The following is a 24,510-nucleotide window of genomic DNA, read 5'->3' as shown; positions in this document are numbered from 1 at the left end:
AATGCCAAATTTTGTTGGTTTGACCCTTAGATTCTCAAAATCTATAAGTAATTTGCATACAAAATCGTGCCCGTCAACACCCATATATTTCTTTTCTTTAATTTAATTAACAGAAGCAACAAAATGAGACAAATTAACAATTGACTAGTACTACAACTTGATCAAGTGATCGTACACGTTCTGCTATGACGGGGATGGGACCAAAACCTTTCCGCTGCTGTCAATGTTGTACCCGTTGTTGCTGTTGTAGTACCTGCAAAGAACCTTGCACTTGACGACATTGTCGTAGACATAGAACCCGGGTGTAACCATGATCCTAACTATAGTTGGCACCAGTTTTTGGGCCTTTTCTCCCCCCATGTCCTCCATGTAGATCGAATCGAAGGTCGCACCTTTGTCCACTCTGAAAATTGGTAGGCTTGGATGAACCGAATGAGCCAAAAGGTGCACCAACCACACAGCTTTAGACGCACCGAAAAAGGATTGCAGAAGCTGTTCGGGCCACGCACGATTCCACCCCAGCATAGCCACAATCTCGCTCATTTTCCTATCGCAAAACCTGCTAAAATCTTCGCTAAAATGCTTGGTCCCTCTATTCAGAACTTCATCCCAGGTCAGCCCTTGTAGCCGGTTGAAGGACGCGAAATTTGCTTCACAAGAGTCAATGGGATTCAAAATCAAGTTTGGAGCACTCTTTTGGAACCCAATCGATTCAAAATCTTCGAAGAAGGCTCTGTTCAATAGCGCTTCAAGATACAGAAGCAAACCTCTCGGATTTCTTGATATGGAAATCTTGACTTCATAATGTTGAAGAAGCGATGATATTCGATCATAAACCTTGTTTCCCATTTGTCTGAGCTGAAGAGTCAAAGATCGAGATAAAAGCCTGATTGAAGACCGAGCCTCAGAAACTGAAACCAAGAAATGCTCAATCACTTTTCCTTGATCGTGACCAACTTTTACCAGCTGATAATTCACTTGAGGTTTAGAATTAGAACACTTGTTGGCTTGTAACTGCTGGTGGGCATTAGCATTATTATTACCAGCACAAACCTCGAGCCCGGACTTCAAATTGTGACAGTATATCTCAAGCTTGTTCAGCTTCTTTTCCAACTCAGCCATGGAATACTTCAACCGGGATGCCTCCAGAATCGCCTCATCTCTTTTTCTGGTAGCTTGAATGAGTTTATGAGAAAGCTCAGCCGCAGCAACCTTCCATTGCTCCTCCCCAGGAACTGCTAATCCCTGATCATCTGATGATCTGGGGCTTTTCTTTATCAAATTAGAGAAAATAGACCTGAAAATACCATTTGGGCTGGTTAAAGATTGTCTATTAACTCCATTGTTGTCCACAGGGACGACGGATATCTTCTCCCGGGTACCCGGCCTACACTTATTGCATGAGATCCCACGGTCGTCTTCCCCGGCAACTTCACCATTCTCCAACTTTTTTCTGGTGCTCTTTTCTTTGCTTCTCTTTTCTGAAGAATTTTGATGCAATGGCGTCGGGTTGTGGTGTCTCGGGTCAGTTGAATCACTAGGGGTCGTCGCTCTGAAACTGCTTCGCGACAACTCCTCATCTTCGTTCCCTTCTTCAATCTTCAGCAAGAAAAAACAAAACAAAGAAAACAAAAAAGTGCAAATTTTGTCAAGAAAACAAAACCCAACACGAAGAAAAGAATATATTAGAGAGAAAAACTTACAGGAGTGAACTGAGGAGGGTGGTGAGGAGAAATAGATGGTCTCGAGGAGGAAGAAGTGGCCATAGGATTATTCATGGTTTCTTTCATATGCTTGGCTTTTCACCAGCTAGAGAAGATAAATCATAAATGTAGCAGTAGTAGCACGAGAAAAGTTTTGTGGGATGGACGGACCGGTGGATGGATTTATTTTTCATTTTTTGGGATGATTCATTCATTATCTTATCGTTGTCTATCATTTTCTTTATGGATGAATTTTCGTCGGTTTGTAATCATGGTTCTGTATGAAATTTTCACAGATTTTGCAGTCACTGACCCAATAAGTATTTCATAATTATGAGCTCCATGCCACTAATCGAATTGTGTAGGAACAGAGTTACTGCAGTTCCCACGCGCTGCCTCTGGACTAATGGTCAACTACCACACGCCTTAATGAACCAAGGTTCAACATCAATCCGGCATCTGATTTGTCATTGGTTCGTGAGATCCACTCTCTTACCTTGGCTCGAGAATGTTTGCATAATCCAAAAACCAGGGAAAATGAAAAATGAGAGAATAAATACGATAGCCAGGAGAAAACAAATTGCAAACAGTAAAAGAGCTGCACTGGGATTTAATTCTAAAAAGCTTTTGTAAATGGTATAATATCTTGAATTTTTGTAACTGATGAGTATCATTAATGTAGTAGTAATAAAATATCTTTTTAATAAAAAAAATGTGGTAGTAATTAAAACATAGTATCTAAATATTGTAAAGATGTGATAACTGTTATGTTTTCTTATCTTATACTGGATCTGTTTCGGAATGTTCAGTAAATTTTTGTCTCTTTTGGACAGCAGTCAACTTAACATGTTTCTATTAGTTTGGAATAGTGACCTTTTAAACCTTCATAATTTCGGCCTTATTTCAACAAGCAACGGCCATAAGGATATTTATGAAACAATATGTGCATTTGGAAAATGCTAATTTCCAATACTTTATTCTAAAACGATGAATTTTGCATTGTGACTTTCTGCATTGTGAACAATGTTACACCAACACAAAAGTAACAATGAAGCACTTTTCTATATAAGAAAATTTTATTTGGAGTATTAGAGTATTATTTGAAATATTATTTAAAATAATTACTGTAGTACTTTTGTGATGTGACGTATGTGAGATAAAAAAGTAATTAAAAATATAAAAAAATTGATTGAAAAATGTATTTATGATGTAAGCGAAATATTATTTGAGATAATTTAATAATCCAAACACACTTAATATTATAACATTTCTTGTTATTTTATGTATGTAGAATAAAAAAATTTAATGAAAGACGCGCTTATGATATAAGTAGAAAATTTTTTTCGAAAAAAAAAAGATGTATGGCTATGATAAATGGTGCAATGCTCAATAAGCAAGTATCTTCTCTCCTCTTTTTTTTTTTTTTTTTTTTTTGCAACGATAACATTTATATAATTTACTCTACCATAGTCTAAGGAGGAGGGAGAGCCGACAGAGGAATCCACAATTAAGTGACAAAGGTGGGAGGTAAGCGTTGGCCTCCCACCAAAACTCCTACCAAAACTTAAATGTATGTCAGTCCAAATTCAAATATTTCTTTATCTAACCAAATAATCGCAAGCGTACGCTTAATTTTCCTAATCAAAGACTAAAATTAGATCCTGTGACCGCTAAGTTGAGTAGAGTTTCCTTAGTTTTGACGAAAGCAATCATCAAACTCCTACCAAGGGGGTGAAAAATGGAAAAGATGAAAAAAAGAAAGCATTCATTGTAGGACACAAAAATGTTGATAAGTTAATTAAGAATCTAGTTGGCTTCTGATTTCTGAAAGTTATAGCAATTGCAAGAAAAACCTTGCTTCAACAGAGCTATGATCATTGATCTGTGGTGGAATTGCTTCAAACTTCTTTACATTACACCAGTCACTAACAAGTATACATCTAACATGGGGGCAAGTCAATTCGACATAATAATGTCTTCAATTTACGATGATAAAAAAATTGACTTTTGATAACTCACTCTTGATCAAAATGAAATGATTAATCTACCTTTTTGGCTTATCCTAAAGATATTTTGTTTCTTTTACAAGCATTTGTATCATAGTTGTTTGATGTATTTTTTATTATAGTACAAATTTATGAAATGAATGATCATCTCTATCAAAAAGGGGTGAAAAAAAGAAAAAAAATTGATGTCCAACAGCTCCCCGAATCACTCCACCAAACTGATCCTAAATTAGTAGTAGTATTTGGTTTCTTAGGTTTCGTCTAATTGAAATAATAATGTGATTGCATGACCTCTAGAAATTGATTTGGCAACAAACTTCTGTATTTTTTTAACTCTTAAAATAAATTTTCAGCTAAACAAATCCAACTTACCTTACCAAATACTAAATATAATTGTCAGTCTACATTTTTAAAAGCCTCGACAAAAATAAATTTCCCAAAAAAGTTTCACCTCTCTCGTGAATTATTTTGAGCAAAGGTCGAAGCCTCTTTCGTACACAATTTTTTTTTATTTTCCGATATAAACAATCCAAGCATTCTTCACATTTGCCTGTCGGTCCATCCTAATCCTTTCCTCAATGAATACAAAGGTGTTTTCTTTCCCCAAGAAACACGCAGTGGATCGAAGGAATTGATAGATTTTGGAATTTTTTGCCGTTGAACAACACCGAGCTAGCGGTCTCTCTTGTATTCTTCTTCACCATTACGTACTTTCCTGATTCTTGGCTCTGATGGGTCAACTATAAGATAGTAGTTAACTCAAAAATCAAAATTATGAAATTTGTTTCAAACCCACATGATTCCCTTTTTTCTTGCGTAAAAAAAAGTTTGAATGACTTCGATTTCAATCACTATACTAATAAAATATACTTTCAAAACTATAGATCATTTACATGAATTCTTACACATCGTTCATCAACACAGTTCTCACTTGTAGTTTTCAACACAAAATTTTTTTTTTATTTTCCGATATAAACAATCCAAGCATTCTTCACATTTGCCTGTCGGTCCATCCTAATCCTTTCCTCAATGAATACAAAGGTGTTTTCTTTCCCCAAGAAACACGCAGTGGATCGAAGGAATTGATAGATTTTGGAATTTTTTGCCGTTGAACAACACCGAGCTAGCGGTCTCTCTTGTATTCTTCTTCACCATTACGTACTTTCCTGATTCTTGGCTCTGATGGGTCAACTATAAGATAGTAGTTAACTCAAAAATCAAAATTATGAAATTTGTTTCAAACCCACGTGATTCCCTTTTTCCTTGCGTAAAAAAAAAGTTTGAATGACTTCGATTTCAATCACTATACTAATAGAATATACTTTCAAAACTATAGATCATTTACATGAATTCTTACACATCGTTCATCAACACAATTCTCACGTCGACAAAATCTTTCATGAGAAGGTAGTCCATCGTTATTAATTGAATCAATTTGTATTGACTTCGTCCTTGTGATCTTATTGTAGAAAAATGTATCTTTAATTACGTTGCGTGCAGTAAGTGGCAGTTGAAATTTTTACTGAAAATACTCGTGAGAGAAAAATCGTGAAACTCGTTGATCCTAACAGAAATCAAATTCAGAAGAGCCCGGTAATGTTTTTCGCGAGATAAATGCACTCCAGAGTGATTAGTGGGCGTAATTGTGCTAAAGAACAAAAAGTCATTTTAGTACGCTACGAATAAATTAAGATTGCCCTGAAAAGTCTTAATGGCTGCACGCAACACATAGGTCCCAGCGATGGACACATAAGATCCATCAAATTCAGAAAACCCTCAAATTAAAGAGCTTCTTCAATATCCTCAACAACGTTGAATTTCAAACACCAAAAGAATTCTTCTAGGAGGCAAATTCTTGGGTCAGAACCCAAATCCACAGTAAACGTAAATGCAAAGAAAAGAAAACCACTCTGAGAACGACAACCAATTGATTATCAGATATACTAGTAAGTAATAATGACTGATGAGCGACAGAGAAAAACATATCAGGAAACGCGTGGAAGTACTATGACATTACTCACGGCCGTAATAGAAATACTCACTGGCGCGGTAAAGTGTTAAAAGTTGGGTCAATTAAATGAAGTAGCAGCAGCCTGGCTAGCTAGCTAGGTGGTAGCTAGAGGTATTGTTGAAGCATTTAAGAGCTCATCCTAAATATCCCATCCCTCAATTCTGATCAAAGCTTCATTATACTCAACTACCCCATTTATTTCACGGAGAAAAAGATGGCGTGTTGATCCGCGGAGGACGTGCAAAAGAGCGAGCCCAAGAAAGAGAGAAGATGTGTACACACGCATAATGCACTTGAATTGGAATTGCATGTGAGGATAATAAATGAGACAATAGGGCTGGGTGGTGAAAAGTCCTTTGTGAAGGCGGTCCCAGACGCCTATTAGACAGCCGGCTCTCAGAGGAGGGGCTGCTGCTGACCGGTGTCGTCGTGGTCTCTCACCCTATCCGTCTCCGTCTTCTCCTCTCTCTCGTGGGTGGGTCACGTGAGTCGTGCGTTCCCAACCCTACTGACCGTAACCCTACCAAGCAAGAAGTCAGGAGCGTCACTCGAGTTGAATCGAGCTCTTTTAACTATCTTGTTTTAGAGCTTGAGCTAGATTCAAGTAGTATTCAAGTTCGATTTCGAGTTCCATTGACTAAGTTTTAAAACAAATCTAATCACAAATTTTTCAATAATCAATCGGTCATTGTAAAAGCCAAAATGCTTAAAAATTAAAAATTATTAAATTTCGAATATACTCATGCAGTCTCACGAGCATTTTGAAATTTGAAACTCGATTTGATTTATTGTTCAAGCAGCTTGAGCAAGATGAAACTGACTCAAACCGAGTTTTTCTTGAGCTGAGCATTAAGCTAATTATGAGTGGCTTTGTTCACTCGCGCCACTAATTTGTACAACTATCAGTCTCAATTACACCATATAATTCATGCGCTAAAACAATACACGTAGATATTAAAATAACGAATATAGACATTAAAATAATAGCATACGAAAATACAAACTTTTTTGTCACTCATTCATTAAAAGTTGAGTCACATAACCAATCAATCTTGTCCATTTAGATTCAAATTAATACTTTTATACCATGAATTGCCCCATGGAATTGGTCTAACAATTTGCATAGTTACTCAACCCGACTAGACCGCTCAAATGACGCTAACTGAATTGATATAAGCACGCGGATGAGAATGAGAAGTTGAGACTTAAATATCAATGAGCAGTTAAGACTTAGATATCTTTGACCTCCCATTAAAATGGGAAGAATTATATCTTTTGTATAGTAATATCATCTTGGTGACAATTTCGTCATTATGTGCAAAAATTATAGTTGAATATACTTGATTTCGTCATTTGCAAAAATAGATGGAGGTTCCCCCTCCCCAGATACCAGCTCAACTGAAATACCCTCATGCCTTTGGGCATGTTTCACTAGCTGAGAAGTGGGGAATTCCAATTTGCATGGAAATTGAACCCAGACACCACCTTATCAACAAAAGGAGAGTTCAATATAACCCACCACCGCACCAAAAAAAAAAGAAGGCTTTTCTGATTCCAATCGAACGAGGGGAAAAAGGGAAAAATGAGGGAAAACACCGATCAATTCAAGTTTGGGGAAAAAAAAAGAAAAGCAAGAGCCAACATACTCCGGTCAACTGGCATAACTGTGAAAACTCAAAAGAATTCAATAGATAGCCGACTGCCGAGTATTTTGACTGTTTGGAATTTGGATTGCTATGGCATATGCCACTTGGTATTTAATGAGAGCTGTTGCCGCCTCAGTTTTGCATGTTTTGCGCACCAACGAGTCAAGGGCTCCAGTCACCTTTCTTCTTCCTCGGAATCTACAAGATGGAAAGCATTCCCATTTCTTTGTCAAAATTTCGTATTCCAGTTAGAGAAGTTAATACGACAATTCATGATTAGACAAGTGTAAAGAATAGTTACCCTTCCGTAGGTATAAAAAAGTTTTATTTGTACTTTATCGTTGTCATCTTACAAGTCATGCCAACAAAATTTAAAATAATTGTAAACCACTGAGCATTGGCCTAGGAGCCACCAAAAGAGGTATCACCTGCAACGAAAAAAATTAAAAGAAAATAGCAGAGCACTGAGATTTGATCGGTTAGATCTGTATACCTGCTAGTTCTTTTCACATTTTCTTTAGACTCTCCTCCATGTGCAATATGATAGATTAAGCTATACAAATATTATCATTGTTATTTTTTTTTAAAATAATTGTGCAACGTCAACCATAATTCATTTGGATTTTCTCAATCAACAAATAGTTTAACTCCTGATTGTGCGTCACTAGGCTGCGAACGATTGTTTAAGAATATAAATGAAATGGGCTTGGGCTGCTTTTCATAATTCATATTTGCTGCAGCATGAAATTTGCACTCACATAAGCTAGCTCACATATCTATGTTCAGAAAACAAGTATAAACCATTGAGTAACTAATAGGTTATTGTATTTGATTGAAACAAATATCTACTTTTTGATAGTAGTGTGTTTGTTTGCAAGGAAAAGTATGGAAAAATAAAGGAAAGTTAGTTATTTTTTCTTTCCTGTATATTGGATTAGCGGGAAAGTTGAAAATTTTTCATACACTTTCTTTCAATTTCCCGCATTTTGTGTCCTGCAAATTTGCAGGATTTTGAAGGAAATGTGTCAGTTAGACCCACTAGCTATAAACAACTTCCCATTTCCACTCAGAATTTTTCTTGCTAACCGAACGTAAAGCGGAATATAATTTTCATTTTCCTTCATCTCACTTTCTTGCATTTTACTTTCCCACACAACTTTCCTTCCATTCAAATAGATTTTGAGTCTGCAAAACAATATGCATACCTTTTATTCGTTAAAAAAAGAAAGAAATAAAAAAGATAAAACGAGAAAAGACTAAGCTTCTCTCACAAACCTAATGCCCATAGTCCACATTGGTAATATGGCTTGCTATGGGGCGGGAAAAATATCCAATGCATACAGGCCCATTTGGTCTATTGGCTTTCTTGGGCCAGTCTGTAACTGGATTACCCTGAAAAGGTCCCAAGAATCTGCAAAGCCCGCATGCTTTGGACTTAACTTAGTAAAAACTAGAAGTTTCCAAAATTCACCTAGAGCTTAAGTTTTAAATTATTTACTTTTTTTTTAATTTTAAAAATAAACTCTCTTCTGCTCACCGCCTAAGTCCGTGAAACATATTCTTCATTACCGTCCTTTTGTTTAAAAAAAAAAAATTGCACGTAAATAATCCATATAAATACTTGAAGTAGAGAATTATTTTCACCAAAACATAAACTTCTTCTACCTGACTTTATCTGTTTTTTTTTTCCTTCATTTCCTCAATTCTCGTCTTCTTCAGGTATTTTCTCTCTCTGGTTTCTTTGGTAGCGATAGTTTGATGAAATGAACTCCTTTGCTTCTGGATTTCTGTTCGATCAATACTTTTTTCCCCATAATTATTATTGTTTTTAAAACAAAATGAAATGAAAAAAAGTAGGGAGATGAAGACTGATTCTTCAGTTTGGGTATGTCTTTCTTTTGCGTTTTAGGTCTTCTTTCTGCAAAATAAATTTTTTCGGTAATGATGATTGAAGGATTTGGGAACCGGGGTGGTGGGGCAGGATGATAACTTTACTTTTAATTTTTGGTCAATTATCGTTATTGATGAATTTGAAACCCTGGAGATTCTTTGGAACTTAATTTTTTCTTAAATAGTCATAATTTTTTTCCTGTATTTTTCGAACGACTTCTCAAATTTAATTTTGGGAAATTGTCTATGCGCAGTAAGATTTGAGTTTTTTTTTTTTGAAATGGAGTGTATCGTCGAGTTTTCGGTAGGCGTGTTCGTTTGTGGATCGTTCTTTTTATATTTACGAATTTGTGGTAATCTATACATTCATTTCTGATGTTTAACATCGAGTGTGTTTGGATCGTAAATTATTTGAGATATTTTTATTGTAGCATTTTTTTGATATGACGTATATGAGATAAAAAGGTGATTGAAAAATGTGTTGACGATGCAAGCAAATCAGTGTGTGTAAATAAGGTGTAAATAAAGTGAAATAATCTTCAATCATTTTTTTAGTGCCAATGAAATAAAATATAAACCTGCAAGCTTTTGCAATCTTCGCTGCACTTGATCAGTTAGTTAGTTTAATATGTAGGATGTGTATTTTGATTGTTGTTATGCGTAGTATATTATGCATATGGATGATTTGCCTGGTTAATTACGTATATTCAGGAGTAGTAAGATGAAGTCACTTATTACCTTTTAGATTGAGTTTACAGATCATATCATTGTGATTGAGTTTTACTACACTTATTTGGGCTCACAAAACGTGTGTCTAGATTCTCAGGTGAATTAATTGTCAAATCACCTTTTTAGCTACATATCTTAGTATGCCTATTCGTGCCAAAGGTTTAGTGATCCTTGTTACCTTATTAGAATTGCATCATTTGATGTACATTGGTTGTGCCTAATCTAGGTTAATGGTTTAATCTTGATTTAAAGTTAATTTCAATTCACCATAGATGTTTTCTTGTGCAAATTATTAATATGTCAGCATTTTCTAATTCTGTTTAAGGTAAATATATTTGGTCAGAGCCAAGTTTTAAAAATCCTGTTTGCTTTCTCTGATAAATGCATTGACTGGAAGTGTTTAATTTTTATCTGGAAATGTTGTTTTCTCACAAATGTGATAGTATTATCTCCTGAAGGGTTTCTAAGTCTGCATTTTTTCCATTGTTCTGTGGTGTTAAATTGACGGTGATAGAGCAACTAGAAATGCAAGGAGGAAGGGACCCCTTCTTTGGTTTTGGCGACCCATTTGCCAGTGGTGGTTTTGATGGGCATAGAGATTTAATATCTAGCTTTTTTGGAGGGAGAGACCCATTTGATGACCCCTTCTTCACTCGCCCATTTGGGGGTATGCTTGAGTCAAGCTTCTTTGGCCCCAGTAGAGGTCCATTCATGCATTCTCAAGCGCCTAGCCTGTTTGGTCCCAGTGGAGTTCCATTTATGGATGCACAAGCAACTGGGTTTCTGGGTCATCAGTCCTCTCATCCCCCTAGGTCTAGGGGCCCTATTATTGAGGAATTGAACTCTGATGATGAACAAGATGAAAATGAAGATCAGAAGGAAAAGAGGGATAACCCTAGAAAGCATGGTAGGTCAATCAATGAGCCTTTGGTTGAGGATCCAGATGGCGACGCTGAAGGTTTTTTCTTTTCCTTAATTCCAAGTGAATTTTGTTGCTTTTTATGTTTCTTTTATACATGATAGAGACTAATCGGTTTATGGTACAGAGAGGAGGAGGAAACAAGTGCAGTTCAGGAATGATTACCACCGGGGGAGTATCCCACAGTCACAACCCCGAGCTCAAAGCTTCAGCTTCCAGAGCTCCACTGTAACTTATGGTGGTGGAAATGGTGCATATTACACTTCATCTAGTACAAGGAGGACTGGCAGTGATGGAGTAAGTTATCTGCTAGCTTGAATAAGGTGGAGTTCTGGTTTTTTATTTCATTTCACAAGAAGTTAATCATAATTTGCAGATGACATTTGAGGAAAGCAAAGAAGCTAATTCAGCTACTCGTGAAGCAGCCCATAGAGTATCAAGGGGAATCCATGACAAGGTATGTGTTTGTTTACTAGACAGATGGTGTTAGTTACATTTATTTTTGTTGTAGACGGAAGGCATAAGGAAATAACGATGACTTTCTGTAGGGTCATTCTGTCACTCGGAAGCTGAAATCTGATGGTAGGGTGGACTCCATGCAGACTTTGCACAATCTGGAAGAAGGTACACTGAAATTTGTTTTCGAGTGAAGATGAAACTTCAGTCAAGATGGTGTCTTTGATGTTTCATTTTTTCTCCTGTGTGCCCTGCCAATAATTTAACCTGTTGTTGGTTTTTTTGAAGATCAACTTGCTGGTTTTGAAGAGGCATGGAAAGGGAAGGCTAGGAAACATCTGCCTGGCTGGACTGATGGTCTGAACACAGAAGTTATTGGTAAGTGTTTCTGGATTGTCTGAAGAATTTTTGTTTGTCTCAGTTTCCTGCCGAACAATTGTTTTGTCAGGTTTCATTGATATCTTGTCCATTTTCCTTTATTTATTTTTTTTTAAAAAAAAAAGTTGAGTGTCTTGGAACTGGCGGTTAACTGCAGGTTGGGTTGAATTTAACAAATGAGAAAATTTGGAATGTTTAGAAGTATCCTATTCGCTTTTAGTTGGGTATGGTGTTGGAATCTGTAGCGGTTGTAACGTTTTTAAATTGTGTTGATTCTAAGGGTTTGTTTATTGATTATATTTCTTAGCTGTCATGCGGAACAAGGAACAATAAGCTGCATGACCTTGCTTGCATGTGGTCCTTCATGAGTTATGGTTATCAGAACTATGGTTTTCCAAATTGCTCATTATGGTTTTATACACTATGCTTAAAAAATGTATTTTTGAGAACTACGTCACATGTAAGATTGAGTTTGGACTTCAATCTGGTGGTTTCGAGGCATTTGGTCTCTGGATCAGTGCGGTACCAAGGACCAATAAATTAATAGCTGCGTTTGGAGCCCACTTAGTTATGGGGCTTGAGATTGGTGGTTTGAAGAGGATGTTGCTTTTCCTCTTTTGGAAATCTTTTTAGTGGATATAGAAGATGAGCTAATTGGGATAGTAGGTTGAAGTATTGGTCATTCTTGGCCTTGCGCTGCAGACAAGTCTTTGCTGCTTAACTTCCATTATTTGATTATGGTTTTGTTCTTTGGGGATTTGTTTTCTTTTTTCTTTTTCTGTTTTCTGAAGTATTTAAAGCATGCCTATATTATTATTATTTTTTTTGTTGGCAACCAATGCTCTAGGATCTGGAAGAAGTGCTGTGAATGGAGCAAATCAGGGAGGGCGGGCACTTCCTTATGTAGGAAGGTCCAATCAACTTGAGAGTGGTGCGGTGCCAGAAATGGGACATGCAGCAGGCCCTTCGCGTCCTCACCATGCTGGAAGGGGAAGATCAGCTGTTGGTGGCATGTCGGGTTCTTCATCCCGCGTTAAATCAAGGGCAGCTGACACGGCTAACTTGAATCAAGCCGGGAAGCATTAGGGATCCAAGCTCTCTGTATTAGTGCTGCTATGCTTTAGGTAGTTACTAGCTATATATGTCTTAGGCTTATCCTCCAGATATCTCGAAACAAGATCTGTTGTAAGTTGTAACTCTCTGCGCGAGTATGGTGGTGGTTATTGATCCGATTCTCGGATCAGTCTGTCTGAATCGAATCTGATATACGACAGATGATATAAGATCTGCATTAGCGTTTGGCATGCTTTTTCTTTTTATATTGTTCAACTTATCAAGCGGCCTCATGGTGGTGAAATCGTACTTCGAGATTTTCTGTCGCTGGTGTTTTGGTGGTTTGGATTACAAGTCTTGTTCCACCTCAAAATCGAGAAATTTGTGCTCGGCTAGTTCTCTCATCGTGAGCTTGTCTGGTAATTTTATGGCGTACGAAGTCTTGGTTTCTGGAACAGCAGTGAAGCCTTGAATTACGTGGCCGATTTTGCATGAATTATATGACAGATAGATTTCCAGATTTGTCAAGTTGAAATTGTACTTTTTCTATTAGGCATCACATTGGCGTCGACTCATGACGATGGTTAGGCTTAAGGTTGAGGATGCTTAGGATGATGATGTGCTTTAGATTATCGAAGGTTGAAAAATTATGGCGGTGCCGGAATCTTCGTCTTATTTCCGGTTTAGTTTTGGGAATGGAGAAAGCGTATATGTAACTAGCGCTCAACATCATTCATTTTCATAGTGTGTAATTTTTGGAGTTACTTTCGTTTTTGTTACTTGTTACTATTCCACAATATCAGGTTCTTAATTTCACATCGTGTATGTTTCCTGCCCAGAAGATGGGGATAATATTTTTTTTTAAAATTTTTTTCCGAAGTCATGAAGTAATAAATGAGGATTTTTCTACCATAAAGAGGGAAAATTAACGTATTAAAAATGGTGTGACATTCACTCTGTCTAATGAAAATATTATGCATGTTGCTTGTATTATCGATATTTCAATGCCATCAAGTTGCAAATCATCCAACACAAAGTCGAATGAGATTTTTTTGAATAAAATATTACTACTTGTTTGTGGAAGATTCTATAGTTCATTTTGAAAATTATACCTGTAAGTAAAATTCACTGTTAAATGATGAAAGAATTGTTATTAATTTTTAGATTAAATACTATTAAATATTTAAAATTTAAACTATTTATTTTTAGTGAAGATTTAAATTATTTATCTTTAGTAAAAATTTAAAATAAGTTGAGGGAATGATATCAAAAAAGAAATGTGTAATTTTCTGGTGCGCGGTTGTTGGTATCCAAAAGGAAATGGAAAGCAAAATTCTTCTAAGAAAAGAAAAATAATACAAGAGAAAAAAAAACGAAAAAGAAAAAGAGTAAGATGGTGAAAACGTGATTTAGTACTCGATAGTTGGAGCATTAGTAAGTGGCAGAATTTCGAGACTAAAAATTTCAATAGACCACAAAAAATACAAAGAAAACTTTAAAAATTGGTGCTCACTTCAATTCAATCCTAAGTTCTCCCTCTGAATCCTCTCCTAGGGTTAAGGCGGTTAAGCTAACAGAATAGTTATTGAAATGGCCGTTCTTAGAGTTACGGCAAGCATGATAACTAGAGAAATCTTCCGTTCGGTATCGCTGTTTCCACAAACGTGGAGGAGCTTATCTCACTTACCGTCGGCGCCGGCTGGTTCCCAGTTCAGCGGGGTCCATCTTCCAGTCGTCTCACGCAGCATCAGTTATTGCCCGGTCCGGTGCTCTGCGGCGTCTAATGAAAATGCCACCGGAGAGAAAAAGGCGCCGGCTAGGTTGGCTCAGGTTCAGGACTTTTTGGTTGCTGCTAACGAGCGTGCTCAATCCGCTGGAAATGAACCTATTCCCAAAATCACTCTTGGTAACTCAATCATCCAAGTATTTTACTCGTTCTTAATGTTTAATGTCATGCATTATTAGCTGAAACTCTGTTTAATTTCTAAAATATTCGTGAATGTTTATGGATGTGTAGCTTGATGCCATTACTGTGTATGGGTGTATTCAAATTATTAATGGAGAATTTGGCTAAAGAATGAAGGAAGAACCAAATTTAAGTCTAACTTTTCGATAATCATATTCTGTGGCAGAAGTATTTAGAAGAAGACTGTATGTACTTTCGTAGGTTAACTAGGTAAACCTTAAACGTTCACATGTTATAATTGAAAGCAGCTTGCGCATGCCATGGAAAAATTGATTTCAAACAGTTCTTTAAAATTCTCATGCCTCTGAAAGTAATTAACAAAAGTTTGGTCCTACTTATGAAGTTTGCTTCTTCCACCTTGACAGAAATTTAGCTAGAATGCTAAATAATAGATAGATATTACTAGGGAGGTGGAATAGAGATGGCGGCTTGTCGTATCTTCTCAAATAGATGTGGGAAATAGCGGGTATCATGAAACTACGTTGAGTGAATGCAGTGATAAAAGCTAGAAAACACATAACGATTCCTCCATATTACAAGGTTAAATCATGGTCTTCCAATTTTAATGCATATGCTATAGGTATCCATTTGCTAATGCAGATAAAAGTTTTAATCTTCTAGATAAGGTTGTAGTTAAAATGGTGGTTGAACTTTATGTTCTCAGTCAATTTAAGTTATGGAGTCAGTGATATCCAACTTGTGAATTGTGATTACTTGTCAAGTGGTACTTGTAATCAGAACCTGATTTTGCAGCATTGGAGGTGCTGGCAATTTTTCCTTTCCTACCACTTGGTTTGCTGAGTGAGAGTTTCCTGGATTTTAAGGAAAAGTTGTTTTGATACATTTATTTTTCTATGGATGTAATTCGGCAGGCTCTTAATCCAACAGGAAGCTTTGGTAGGACATCCGCTTTAAATACAATTTATGTTTTTGACCTGTGTAAATTTTGATGAGAAATTTTTGCTCATGCAACTTGTTTTCTTTAATTGCAGCTGCTTTGTCAATAACTCTTCTTTACTTGTTTACCCATCAATGGCTTTGTTCAATCCATAGATTCTACTTGTGATATTGGAGAAAGTTGCTTGTTCAAGCTGCTTGTTTTTGCTTTGGGATCAAAGAGTACTAAGATGAAATTCTTCCAATGTATCGTCTTTTTTGTTTTCAGATCATGTTACAGTGAACTTTGCAAGAAGTGGTGGCCCTGGAGGTCAAAATGTTAATAAAGGTCAGCTACCAGCTTGCTTGGGATCAATAAATGCAATTTGTGACCTCCTTTTCTTCTGTAATCCATACTACTTTTATGTTGTATGTTTTCTTCTTAGGCTCATTTTTCTTTTTACAGTAAATACCAAGGTGGATATGCGGTTCAATGTTAGAAATGCGGATTGGCTCAGTGAAAGGGTCAAGGAGAGGATCATGCAAATGGTTACCTACTACTGCTATTTTTGGAGTTATCCATTTTTTAGATTTTCAATTTTGGTACAGGGCCACGTTTTACAAGAGGAAAATTGGAACAGGAGTGCCTGAGAGTCAAATTGGTCACCTCATATTTTTGAGATCCCATAGTCTTGTTAGGTCTAGATGCTCAGTTTCCAGTTTTCTAGATCATGACCCTAGATAGATACCTTAGCCAAATTTAATATATACTTATCGTCTGGAGCAGTGTCTAATTTATTTGGACATGTTGGTATGTCCTTCTGGTCTTTGATTTCAAATATAGAGACTGAACTATTTCTGGTCTATTTGCCTCGCCCCTTTTTTTACAACTGCTAACTGGTATTATTTATGCAACTGAGGACACACTGATGCGATTCTTCCACACCACTTTTGCTCTGTTGTGCAAGTTGGTGAACTTTATATTTCAAAAAATGACAGAATAAAAAATAACCTAGGGTTTCTGTCATTTTTTAGAATTTTTAATTTTGTAGTCCATGCACAGCAAGATAATGTATTACTATATGCTGTCGTTCTGTCATTACAAATCTAACTTCTTATGTTGTCAACAGGAAAAGAATCGGATCAACAAGGATGGGGAACTTGTAATTTCATCAACGAGAACTCGTACTCAAAAGTTAACTTCTTCTTTAGTCTTGTCATTTTCCTGAATTGTTGCACAAGTCATAGACTCACAGTAACATAGTACACATGTATTACAGGGGCAACATTGAAGATGCTTTGGCGAAATTACAGGTATTCATGAGACTAATAAAGAATTTTCAGGTACCATCATGTTTGTCGTTGTGTCACTAATATCCATGAGCTTCTTCATCTCATCAACACAGTAAAAGCGATCTTCAGTTGGTATATTTAGATGTCAGATGTAACACAATTTCTTAATTTCTTAAATGGATGATGCAGGCTATTATTGATGAGGCATCCTATGTCCCACCACCTCCGTCAGAAGAGACGGTGAAGAAGATTACTAAGTTGTACGATCTTGTCTAAATTAGATCTTCTTAGTTACTCGTGAACATGCAACAAGTGCCTATTTTTTGCCCTACCTGTCCAAGAATCATTTTCCATTCAAGGCAATACGTACTATTTTTCTGTATTCTCTTCAACTAATTTACCTGCCATTGCTTCTTCATTCTTGTATGTTGTATGCATACACACACACACACACACTCTCTCTCTCTCTCTCTCTCTCTCTTTCTCTCTCTGGGTTCGTCTAACAATTCAGGGCTCGACAAATTCTGTAGTTTTAAGCGAATACATGTCTTTTAGCTCTCAATATGCTTTAAATTTTAGGTTCTTTTGGACTGACCCCTCTTTTTCTCTCCTAAACACGCACATTCAGGGCAGCTATTGGGGAGCAAAAGCGTCTTGACAAGAAGAAAGCACAGTCACAGAAGAAGGCTTTTAGAAGAAGCCGAGACAGTTGGGACTGAGTTATTAGCGCATGAGCTGTGTGCTGCTATTTTTGCAGTGAATCGGTGATTAAGCTGAATGTATAGATGCAGATGTTCAGCACCATTTCTGTGTTTCCTGGGTTATCATCGTGAAAACAAAATCTTCTATGTATCTAGAGTTTCTTGATATGACTATTACACAAGACAGTGGAAGTGATCTAAATTCCTGCCATCAACCAGTTAGGGAAGTAGGATGCTGCAGGAAGAAGGATTACACCTCGTTCATTTTTACTAGTTGCAGTACGTACTGCATCCAGATATAGATATTACAGAGCCCAATTAATTTCTGCTTGTACTATTATTTTGTTCGGGAGCCTTCATATGGATGTAAATTTGGCAGTCGGACAGATTTTCTGTTTGTCCAAAAAAAGAAAAATATGCATTTTACTTGGGACTGTCACCTAGCAATTGTCTGCAGCATTTGTGCTTCTGAAACTGTGAAATGACCTATATTTTTGTTGATTCATTAGTTTACAAAGGCGTCCTTTCTGTACAGTGAAACTCGAACTTCTGGGCCTGTCACCAATATCCAAATCCAAACAAAGCTATTACCGCGTTTATGTTGCTTTGAAATTGAAGTTGATGCTTCGGTGGTCAAAAAATAGGGAAGCAGTTGGGAAATGAAGGAAATCCCCGGTTGTACGTATCCGACGGTGCTTTGCTCATGTTTAGACCTTGGCCCCCGGGAAGTTGGTGAAATTTAGGCTCCTTTTTTTTTTTTTTTTCAAAGCAAGCAATTTTTATTGAATGAACTCCATTTTTACGCGCGTCAACACCGTGTGTACGTGCAGATGAAGTTTGGATTCACTATCAACCCAATTACCTAGTTTTTTCGCATATACTCGAGTTCTATTCATTAATACAGAAAAGGTTAAAATTGAGGTGATGCCCTTTTTTCTTTTAGGGTTAAAAAACATACCCAAAAACCGGAGTTCAACAACGGGTACCTGAAAGGCACCCTTCTGCTGAATCATGAATGTTTAAGCTTCAACTTCTTAGAGCAGCAGTTTCAAGCTGGGTTTTCAATTTTGGTTTATCTAGCTATCAGACCTGAAATCATACTGAAAGGTTCTTGAGTTGTCTAAATGGGAAGAAGCCAAACAGATGACACATTTTTCAGTCTAATTAACGGCGATAGAATACCAAAAACTTCATCAGACTTAGACTGCAAAATTGATCAAAGCTTTTATATACAACTGGTTGATTGGAAATGGGAAATGCACTAATTTCATTTACATAATGCAAAAAGGGGGTTGGTTTTTTTTTTGGGGTTGGGGGGGGGGGGGGGGAATACAAAAGTTTTGGTATATAATTCTATTGATTGATTGAGAATCCTAAGGTGCGTGCCCTTCCATGACTGATGACTGATGACTGATGATCTAATTCAATTGAGAAATCACTTCCGGATGATGAACTCCTCTCCTGTTTGTCGATCAATGTATTTAATCCATCTTCTCTCGCCCTTTCTTGGGCCTGTGTTCCCACCTCTTGCTCCAACATGTGCAACATCCAATCCTTTCCCCACAGGCAAAAGAACTGCGCGGACAATCCTTGCTTTAGCATCAAGAACCGTACGCCATCTGAAATCTGATTCAGCCTTGGCCAAAGCATTCTTGCGTATCAAAACCGCACCCTTTTCACCTAGCTTAGCCACCTTGAAAATTCTAGCAAAATCGTTGCACCTGCAATCCACAACCATGAAATCAATACCTTCTAATCCGTTCATAGCCTCCTCCGGCTCACCAACGATGACTTCAGGCGATTTTCCGGCTTTCTCCATTGCTTGAATGTACTTTGACCTTGAGGCTTCATCAGCAACTATGCAAACATGCCTTCCACCAGAGTGATGGCTCGCAATTGCCAGGCCAATGCTTGTTGCCATCATCCCACCTTGTGACCAAGCTTCCACAATCAATTTTGCATTCCATCCGGCTGCCATGGCTGATACCATCTCTGCTACACTGGATTCATTGTAAACAACTTTACACTGCAAATTAAAAAGAAAGCAGTCAAAGCCAACATTACAGATGACTTTTTTTTTTTTTTTTACAAAAAAAAAATGTACGAGTGAGAATTTTAGGAAATGGAAGGGACTTACTGTTTGCACAGTATCAAGAAAAGCCTTGGTGGCTGTTTCCGGACACCAATCGAGCTTCATATCTTTTGTTGATGGTATTCTTTTCTGGGGTGGTTTTTGTTGCTCCTCCTATCCTTCTACTTTTCTTGATCTTCAAGGCTTGGGAGGAGTTGTGCTATTCTTTGCTGGAAAGGTAAAATGGTGGATGATGTAAGGGAAGAGGTGTGAAGGTGGGGTTTTTAAAATGAGAGAGACAGCGACCTAGAAAGGGTCATTTCACACCGTTGACAATTGCAACTTTGCAGCCCCAACCAAATCCAATGTGTCGATTGGGATTAGACTGGATTACTTATTTACATGTGCTTTTGTTGTTTTCTTATTTTTTTACTCACAAATTTTTTGTTGCTTTCTGTGTTTGGTTTTAATTCGTATATTTCCTGCTTGGTTAGACAACAGGCTGCTAATATTTATATGTGCTTTTCTTGTATCAGTTAGGCTTTGCCCAAGTCAATTTGTCATGCAAGGACATAGGCAAATTAATTTTGTATGACTTAAAAAGCATGAAAACTTTGCCAAAACTTCTCTTCACATTTATTATTCCTCTTCAGCCCAATTGACGGGGGGATATGTCAGATTCGGTGCATAAAGAGAAAGGAAGATTTTCACAGAATTTCAATCCCTGATCCTCTGCTGTGAGCCTTTTAGGCTGGGGACAACTCAAAAAGGTTCCCAAGTATACGGAAAAATGGAGCTCAATTTCTGTTATAGATTCCTGCATCCATATCAGGTGTAACATCGTATGATCACCTGTAAGAACCCTGTTTTTTTTTTTAAAAAAAAAAAACCTTCAGTTGGTCTGGTTTTGGGACCCCCTAGCCGGAGAGGCAAAACCACAAAAGAGGGAAGAAAAATCGGTAAGGGCTTCCGTATGATTCCGTGGACCGTACGAGACCTTACAAACCTCTCTAAAACCTCTGGCAACGGTTTTTGATTCTCTGTTGCCTGCCGCAAAACTTGTACAATTGACTCCAGGCTGCCAACTACGTTGACTTCATCCCTTTGCAGCTTTTTACTCCTTGCTCCCAATCATTGCCACGTATGCATCCTCGTTTTAATGACCTTTTCTATTTTTCCATGTCACGTAGCTTTTTTTTTTGGTCAAATATCAACTTCAATATATAGGTTTCCATGTCACGTAGCTGATCTTTACTTTAATCTGTTGTATGTATGTACTGGTTGTACACCGTACAGCCAGTTGAGGCCCCCATGGCTTGAGGGTTGACGATTGGAGTTCAAAGTCCTTCGCTATCTAAAAAAATGAGGAAAAACAGAGACAAGGAAAACGTCAAAAGACCTCAAGTGGTAAATTGTCTAATTTAAATTAAGCAGATAATCCTTTGACCTAGGCTCCTCCTTGATAGTTTAACATCAAGTTATCGTAGCTTTCTGAAAACTATAAGGTGCATGCGTGGTTTGAGGTACATTTACGGACAAAATGTTTGGAGTGGCATTCAAACTATTACAAAATTTAATTTTCAACTCTTCAACCATTAACGAATAAGTTTTAATCCTCCAACTAATTAGAATATATAATTCTAATCCTTCCTTTAATTTGGATCATTATGTGTAACAGAAATAGCACGACATGGGTTCTAGTAGTTTTCAAAATATTATAAAATTCAACTTTTGACCATCCATTATTAATTGATAAGTTTTAACCCTTCAACTAATTGAAACATATAATTCTAATCCTTTATCAACTTGAGTCATTATGTCCAACAAAAACATCATTGCGCGTGAGGGAGGGGGCATACTGGAATGTCCCCATTTTTGGGTCTAAATTTAAAAAATATACAGCACATTAGTGTCATAATCAAGATACAAGCAATAGCTATGAAGCAATATATCATTGTTTTAATCTTTCCAGACATGCCTAAAATTGATGAACATGTCTTGTGAAAATAAAAACTCCGCTCGGTTATGCCCCCCTACCGTGTACGTGGAGATGTTTATGTTCGACATAATGACTCAAGTTAACGGAAGGGTTATGATTATATCTTCTAATTAGTTATAAGTCTAAAACTTATCAAATAATAGTTGGAGGGACAAAAGTTGAACTTTGTAATAGTTTGAGAGCCACCGAAAAATCATGAATCCTGTAACTCAAGTTGACATAATGACTCAAGTTGATGGAATGACTAGAATTATACGCTTTAATTAGTTGGAGGGCTAAAACTTATCTATTAATAATTGGAGGCTAAAAGTTAAATTTTGTAATAATTTCAGGGCCACTAAAATATTTTGCCCCTAATATAATAAAAAGGCGTGCCTGTCTTAATGTAGGTCTTTCCTTCTTGGGTCTCTACGTTTTAGATGGAAAAGAATTAATGTTTATCCCACGCCTTGATATGATTCACGAATGACAATGATAGAGAACATGATTTACTTGCGAGGAAAGAAAGGAAAGAGATGTTTATTAGGTATAGACGAGGAACATTGAAGAAAAGGCATTTTAAATTTGTCAACTTGAGAATTATAATCTGAAATTCCTAAGCCCCTAACCCTCCAATTGTATATCTAAATACAGCAAACGAGTTAAGTGCAAATTAAGTAATCGGGTGGAAGAGAAGACGACGATGTTATTTATAGCTGTCCTATATAGTTGCTAGTTTCTTGGCCGCTTCATGCTTAACCAAGAAGTTGTATCATAAATAATCTTGAAATTAATTTCACTTGCAAATGATGACGTTAAGTGTGGAGTTGGCCTTTAGTTTGGCCAAAACAAGATAAGTTTGATCTGGGTTAACGAGAGCCGACCGTGCCATCAAAAACAGGATTGACACTGTTGACAATTCGCAAACATTTTTTTTTGTTTTTTTTAAAGTAGCCATCTAAATAGATATATATGACTAATGATTATGACCATAAACGTTAAATATAAGTACGGGTGACGTTTTGAGCTACATACCATCATGTTTCTTAGTTGCATCACTTCTTCGCCCTTTTTTTATGACCAAATAGAATTTGACTAGATTACTTAATTTCCATGCCTCGTATTATTCTATTGCTTTGCCACGGAAACACTCGTGATCATCATCAAGAGAAGAAAGGTAATACTAATATCTATGTACGTTGTATCATGATCTTATTATGGTGGCTAGTTGTCTTTTTTTGAAGGAAATTATGGTGGCTAGTTTAATGACATACTCCAATTGAGAAAAGTGCTTGATTACAGCAAAGTACCAAGAGCTGACCTGAGTTTGTAGAAAAACAAAGAAACGAAGGCTGAAAAATAAGCCACTCCTCATATATGTACGAAGAAACGATGGATGGATGCACTTATCACTTATTGCAGTCGTGATTCAATGCACAACAATAATATTATACAACCATATAAATCTCGGTCATATATTTTAATAAGCACCTGGTCTTCATTAATAGCGGAAGGCCAAGATCTTCATAATATAGTAAAATCTTTCCTAATTATAGCGGATTATGTAGGATATATAGCAGGACCCTGCCCGTTGAACAGAAACAAAAGTCGTGGGACAAAAGCAATGAGCTGTGCTGCTGCTGCTGCCTGCTGATGTGGAAAATTATCGTCTAATGTCTTGAGAGATTGTGGAAACTTGCAGGAATGTTCTTCTTCTGGTTACTACCTCCTCTCTGTCTTCCTTCCACTGCTTAACCTCGTTCAGGTCAATTGATGCTTAACTTCACAGCTACACCATTCAAGAATAATAACGAGTGGGGTAACAGGCCTGTACCTCGTTGAGATCAGACACCTTGTTGGGTTACTAAACTTCTGAATGATTAAAATGATGTTTGTGTTAATATCTTGTTGGTAGATATTAAAAACACAAAAAAAAAGGATTAAATCTGGATTGAGGCAATCCTCCTTGACCAAAACTAGTTGCTTTTGCACTACTGCATCATTCCACGGTTCTAGGGAGAACCAAGTGGTGGTGCTTTAGAAATGCCCCAACTGGCAGTTTTGGAGTTCCATCACTGTATTTGATTTTTATTATGAGACTAAAAAGTCATGTGAAATGACATTTTATTAAGTGATTGTACTGAATTTTGTGATATTTGCTCATCCATGATATGTATGTTCTTGGGCGATTCTTTATTCCGTGCTCTCGTGGACCAGCCATTGATGGGTTTCTGAGCATTGAAGCCCATCATAAATAGGTTGGTAAGTCTCGAGCCCCCGTAAATCAAGTCCAAGAAGTGGCAAACAATAATGTCCATTCAAGGAGGGCCAATTTAGAGCTTAAACTATTCTAATGTGGGATGATAAACCTTTGACCCTTTTCTACTACTATCATAAACCAATTGTTGAAATATATTACAATTTGATATCTCTGAACCCAACCGTGGTCAAAATTGTTGGCTGGGAATTTGATGTCTCGTCTAGTAAATCAGAGTTCAAATTTGATTGTTAGAGATTTGTGGATAAGAAGGGATTAGGGGAGGGGAAGGTACAAAAGAAAAAAAAAATTGATATTTGTATAAACTTACTTCCCATCTTAATTTTCATTTGGACCACGGGCTTTTAAAGAATGAATGTAAGTTTCAATTAAGAATATCATGTCTAACACATTTATCATATCTTCGTCAAAAACGCATTTATCCATAAAAGGTTTTAGAGTTACTTTGCCAAAAAAACACCCCTAAAAGGATAATAACTTTCTTTAGGATCCTGTTCAATATCATCAAACGCCATATTCCACATTTTCCCGTGGACGCTAGCTCCACAAGCCACGC

The 24,510-nt window shown here is 36.9% G+C and overlaps 4 protein-coding genes across 5 annotated transcripts; 2 read left to right on the top strand and 2 right to left on the bottom strand.

The window, feature by feature from the left end:
• LOC113781676 (IRK-interacting protein) lies at positions 1-1,913 on the bottom strand. Its single transcript, XM_027327648.1, has 2 exons — positions 1,704-1,913; positions 1-1,599 (listed from the first exon to the last, which is right to left on the bottom strand). Exons 1-2 carry the CDS (start codon positions 1,788-1,790, stop codon positions 184-186), a joined length of 1,503 nt encoding a protein of 500 aa, XP_027183449.1. The 5' UTR covers positions 1,791-1,913; the 3' UTR covers positions 1-183.
• Positions 1,914-8,980: 7,067 nt separating this feature from the next.
• Positions 8,981-13,057, top strand: LOC113779713. The gene is made up of 7 exons (XM_027325403.1): positions 8,981-9,085; positions 10,500-10,943; positions 11,032-11,201; positions 11,281-11,361; positions 11,453-11,528; positions 11,649-11,738; positions 12,586-13,057. Exons 2-7 carry the CDS (start codon positions 10,511-10,513, stop codon positions 12,822-12,824), a joined length of 1,089 nt encoding a protein of 362 aa, XP_027181204.1. The 5' UTR covers positions 8,981-9,085; positions 10,500-10,510; the 3' UTR covers positions 12,825-13,057.
• A 1,166-nt stretch (positions 13,058-14,223) lies between these two features.
• On the top strand, positions 14,224-18,144 carry LOC113781399 (peptidyl-tRNA hydrolase ICT1, mitochondrial). 2 transcript variants are annotated; one of them, XM_027327326.1, is made up of 7 exons: positions 14,224-14,697; positions 15,923-15,982; positions 16,100-16,182; positions 16,764-16,828; positions 16,914-16,947; positions 17,116-17,186; positions 17,555-18,144. In XM_027327326.1, the coding sequence occupies exons 1-7, from the start codon at positions 14,382-14,384 to the stop codon at positions 17,643-17,645; spliced, it is 720 nt and encodes a 239-aa protein (XP_027183127.1). In that variant the 5' UTR covers positions 14,224-14,381; the 3' UTR covers positions 17,646-18,144. The 2 variants fall into 2 exon arrangements, with proteins under 2 accessions (XP_027183127.1, XP_027183126.1); XM_027327325.1 differs by having other exon boundaries at positions 16,914-16,977.
• Positions 18,145-18,995: 851 nt separating this feature from the next.
• Positions 18,996-19,934, bottom strand: LOC113781585. The gene is made up of 2 exons (XM_027327544.1): positions 19,765-19,934; positions 18,996-19,653 (listed from the first exon to the last, which is right to left on the bottom strand). The coding sequence occupies exons 1-2, from the start codon at positions 19,822-19,824 to the stop codon at positions 19,063-19,065; spliced, it is 651 nt and encodes a 216-aa protein (XP_027183345.1). The 5' UTR covers positions 19,825-19,934; the 3' UTR covers positions 18,996-19,062.
• Positions 19,935-24,510: the final 4,576 nt, after the last annotated feature.

This window comes from Coffea eugenioides, chromosome 8 (assembly GCF_003713205.1).
Source record: "Coffea eugenioides isolate CCC68of chromosome 8, Ceug_1.0, whole genome shotgun sequence".
NCBI lineage: Eukaryota > Viridiplantae > Streptophyta > Magnoliopsida > Gentianales > Rubiaceae > Coffea > Coffea eugenioides.
The sequence above is the reverse complement of the archived record's forward strand: the minus strand, read 5'-3'. Positions and strand labels throughout refer to the sequence as shown.